This window comes from Saimiri boliviensis, chromosome 14 (assembly GCF_048565385.1).
Source record: "Saimiri boliviensis isolate mSaiBol1 chromosome 14, mSaiBol1.pri, whole genome shotgun sequence".
In the NCBI taxonomy this organism is placed as follows: Eukaryota; Metazoa; Chordata; class Mammalia; order Primates; family Cebidae; genus Saimiri; species Saimiri boliviensis.
Window position 1 is genome coordinate 30197745 of NC_133462.1, and position 4388 is coordinate 30202132.

At 57.6% G+C, this 4388-nt stretch overlaps 1 protein-coding gene across 1 annotated transcript; it reads left to right on the forward strand.

Annotated features, from left to right (window-relative positions):
* The first annotated feature begins 427 nt into the window (after positions 1-427).
* CCDC194 (coiled-coil domain containing 194) lies at positions 428-4096 on the forward strand. Its single transcript, XM_074384422.1, has 4 exons — positions 428-801; positions 2774-2870; positions 3271-3403; positions 3946-4096. Exons 1-4 carry the CDS (start codon positions 478-480, stop codon positions 4094-4096), a joined length of 705 nt encoding a protein of 234 aa, XP_074240523.1. The 5' UTR covers positions 428-477.
* Positions 4097-4388: the final 292 nt, after the last annotated feature.

The window sequence follows — 4388 nt, forward strand, 5'->3', positions numbered from 1 at the left end:
GCTGAAGCAGGAGAATCACTTCAACCAGAGAGGCGGAGTTGCAATGAGCCAAGATTGCACCATTGCACTCCAGCCTGGGCGACAAAATAAACAAATAAGATTTTAAAAGAATGGGAAAAACATAACCCCAAATGATAGCCAAGCACCTGCTTTGCAGATGCGGTCTTCAGGGCTTTCCACAAATGTGCCGGCTTGATTCCTACCAAACCCTACCAGGCAGGAGTTAATAGTCTCCCCCTTTCACAGAGGGGGAGACTGAGGCATAGAGGAGGGCAGCATGCTCAGGATGCAGGAACTCAGGAACCCTAGTTCTTTCTTGGAATTGATGGGATGGACCAGCCCCTGGAGGGGGTCCAACCCCTCCCAACGGACTCGGGAAGCCATGGCCAGGCTGGGCGGAACCGTGGGTGTCCCTGGCGCCCCAAGGTGCCAATTAAATGCTCGTGGCCGTCTGGGGCCAGAGCTGTGGACGGCGGCATGGCCGAGCCGGGGCCGGAGCCCGGGCGTGCCTGGCGGGTGCTCGCCCTGTGCGGGGTGGCCGTGTTCCTGGCCGCAGCGGCGGCCGGCGGGGCCCTGGTAGCCTGGAATCTGGCCGCCTCAGCCGCTCGGGGACCTCGCTGCCCCGAGCCGGGGGTCAATGCCACAGTGCCGCCCGGGGACCCTCCGCCTGGGGTCGATGAGCTGCGGCGCCGGCTGGCAGAGGCTGCCGAGAGGGAGGAGGCCCTAGCCAGGCAGCTGGACCAGGCAGAGAGTATCCGGCGCGAGTTGGAGAAGGCATTAAAGGCCTGTGAGGGCCGCCAGGTAGGTGGGCCGGGTGGAGGGGGAGCTTGGGAATCCAGGATGTTGGGGTAAGAGAGGGCCTGCCCACACATCCCTAGGTTTCCCTCCCTGTGCCTCAGTTTCCCCACTTCCTCAAATTGAGAAGGCATTGAGAACGGCACCCTAATGCCTTCCAACTCTTATGATGTTAGTTCGCCATGGAGTCTACCTTCTGGTCAAAAAGGTGGATCACCTGAAGTCAGGAGTTCAAAACCAGTCTGGCCAACATAGTGAAACCCCATCTCTACTAAAAATACAAACATTAGCCAGGTGTGATGGTGCACACCTGTAATTCCACCTACTTGGAAGGTTGAGGCAGGAGAATCACTTGAACCCAGGAGGTGGAGGTTTCAGTGAGCTGAGATCGTGCCACTGCACTCCAGCCTGGACAGCAGAAGGAGATTCCGTCTCTAAAAAAAAAAGTCTCACTGTCCTCTGCCATTTGCCAGATAAATGGTGTCTGGAGAGACCCCGGACCACCTCAGGCCCTCCCTCATGCCCCCGTGTCCCCACTCAGCCCCACTCCAGTCAGTTTCCAGCAGCCCTATTTTGAGAGCAGGGCACACGAGTCACCTGTAATTAGGAGGCTAAAGTTGGCCTCTTGGGGGAGGTACCTGCTAGATCCTGCTCTGGCTCACCCTTCAGACTTTTTCTTAACCCTTTCCAGCCCTGAGCCTGCCAAAAGAACTGTCCTAAAAATCCCAACCATTTCCATTTATGGAGTGACTACTGTATACTGTGTACACCTCCCACTCCACCCCACCCTCCTAGTCCAGCCAAGCTAGGGCATCATCTGAATTTTAAAAATCAGAATGGGGCCGGGAGCGAGCGGTGGCTCACGCCTGTAATCCTAGCACTTGGGAGGCCGAGGTGGGTGGACATTTGAGGTCGTGAGTTCCAGACCAGCCTGGCCAATATGGTAAAACCCTGTCTCTACTAAAACTACAAAAATCAGCAGGGTGTGGTGGCAGGCACCTGTAATCCCAGGCGGAGGTTGCAGTGAGCTGAGATGCCACCACTGCACTCCCGCCTGAGCGAGACCCTGTCTCAAAAAACAAAATAAATAAAAATAAACCCTTACCCCTTTTCTGCCCCCACCAAGAAGGGAAGGGACTAGAGCAGTCAAGGTTAACAGCAGCCTACCCCAAGTTCAAATTCTGGCTCTGCCACCTTGCTGTAAGATGTACTGAGGCTGGACCAGCCCTTTTGCAGAGTGTCCTACAGAGACAACAGACACAACCCCAGAAATTAATTCAATCATTGTCAAGCATCAAATTGCCCTGTGTTGGTGTCTGTTGCTGCTGGGTTTTGGTGTGTTTTGTTTTGACACAGAGTCTTGCTCTGTTGCCCAGGCTCAAGTGCAGTGGTAGGATCTCAGCTCACTGCAACCTCCGCCTCCCAGGTTCAAGTGATTCTCCTGCCTCAGCCTCCCGAGGAGCTGGGATTTGAAGTGCCTACCACCACACCCAGCTAATTTTTGTATTATTTTAGTAGAGACGGGGTTTCACCATGTTGGCCAGGCTGGTCTCAAATTCCGGGCCTCAAGTGATCCACCCACCTCAGCCTCCCAGAGTGCTGAGATTGCAGGCGCGAGCCACAGCGCACCCGGCACCCTGTGTTCGTTTGTATCCCCATCAGCGAGTCCCAGATGGAGCTGAAAGTGGAACTTCAATTTGACTGCAGAACTAAGCAGTCTCCACTTTCCGGTGGCTTAGGGTTGCTGGTGTTGAATCTGGGCGGAGATCTTCCTCCAGGCAGGCAGCTGTCACCACTCGGTGCCCCAGGCTTCAGAAGCCACTTCTGTATTCTACAATTTCAAGGCCCAAAGGACATTCCACACAAAGTTCAGTACACAGGGTCCTCGGTGGCTTCTCACTGTCCCCAAAAAGGCCAGGCCTATTCACTCCTCCCCTCCTCTGCCTACACCCCCTCCCACTTCCCCTCCACTCCTCAGAGCCGGCTTCAGACCCAACTAACGACACTGAAGATTGAGATGGACGAAACCAAGGCACAGGGGACCCAGATGGGGGTCGAGAACGGGGCGCTGACAGGTGCGTTGCGGTGCAAGGGAGTGGGCAGGGATTAAAGGTGGGAGGAGCCTAGATGAATACTAGTTATACAAAAAGACACGCAAACGTAATGCAAATAACACGGTAATAAACACGAAAACTTATGAAGGGAATGCAAACAACATGCAGAGACCATGCAAATGTCACAAAACAACGCAATTGCCACAACACATGCCAACGCCTTTTAAACGACTCACAAAAGCAATGCAAACCTATGAGAAGCTATGCAACTAACACGTGGAGCCAGGCAATGGCACACACAAATTTAATTCAAATAAAGCAAAGCATGCAAATGGCCTGCAGAATTTCAACTCGGATTCCGGCTTGCCTGGGGCGGGTGGGGGCGGGGTCTCCGGCCTGACCCCGCCCCCTGCGCCCGCAGAAGCCTTGGCGCGCTGGGAGGCGGTGGCCACGGAGTCTGCGCGGCGGCTGGACGAGGCTCAGCGGCGCGCAGGTGTGGCGGAGGCCGAGAGCGAAGCCTGCGCGGCCCGAGAGGCGGCGCTGCGCGAGCGCTTGTGAGTGAGGGGCGGGCCCGAGGGCGGGGGCTGGGACACGGGGAGGCGCGACCAATGGCTGCCCAGGGTTACGTGTTTCGGCCAATCATGACTTTGGTGTGGCATTGTGGGCGGGGCATCGTTTGATATCCTGGGCGGATTCTGGAGTTGGAACCTGAGGATGGAGAGGGGAGTGGACTCTCTTGGGGTTCCAGGCTGGGGCGGGCATTCTAGAAACTTGGGTCGCCAGGATCCAGCGTCGGTGGGGGCCCTGAGAAGGACGGGGAACGGAAGAGAAGGGTGCAAGGAAAAGGGAGTATGGAGGGAGAGGCTGGTGGCCTGCGGCCAGAGCTTCTGGGGATGGAGCTGGGAGTCTCTAGGGAGTGGTCCCGGGAATGGCTGCGGGTAGAGAACGGATGACGGATCCTGGGGACCGGAAACCCTGGGAGATGCAGATCTCTGGGGATGGAGTTCCCAGCAAAGGGGCGCTCGGGCGGAGGAGGGCTGGCGACGCCTGGGGTCAGGGGTCCAGAGGCTGACAGCCCCCTTCCCCTTCCCGGCAGTAACGCCCTGGAAGCCGAGATGAGCCACCAACGCAGAGTGCCCCGGCCGCGGCCCCGCTCGGGGTCCCGACCCCGGCCCAGCCCTCGCTCGCGATCTCGCTCCGGACCCTCCGGGGGCTGCCGGCGGCCGGCGCGGCGCGCACGAGGGTGAGTCGGCCCCAGCCGGAAGGGGGCTTCGGCCAGGAGGACAGACATTGGTGGGGGGGACTCTGCGGGACATGTATAGAGGCGCCCCCACGCTGGATGCGACGCTCGGCTGTAGACCCTGGAGCCGCCCTGAATGGACACTGCACAGAAAGGAGCCTCAGCCCTCTCTCTCCAACCGTGTAAAGTGCTTATTCTACAGACAGGGAAACCGAGGCCCACGTGATCATGCAGTGAGCTAGTGTTGAGCTGAGATTTGAAGTCTCCTCTAACAACAGTGTTGCCCTCAATTTTTGAGG

Bases quoted from the DNA above. Each gene is read 5' to 3' on its own strand.
- CCDC194 (XM_074384422.1), top strand. From the start codon at position 478: ATGGCCGAGCCGGGGCCGGAGCCCGGGCGTGCCTGGCGGGTGCTCGCC. The intron at 802-2,773 runs GTAGGTGGGCCG...TCCACTCCTCAG, and splicing joins AGGCCTGTGAGGGCCGCCAG to AGCCGGCTTCAGACCCAACT. The intron at 2,871-3,270 runs GTGCGTTGCGGT...CTGCGCCCGCAG, and splicing joins CGAGAACGGGGCGCTGACAG to AAGCCTTGGCGCGCTGGGAG.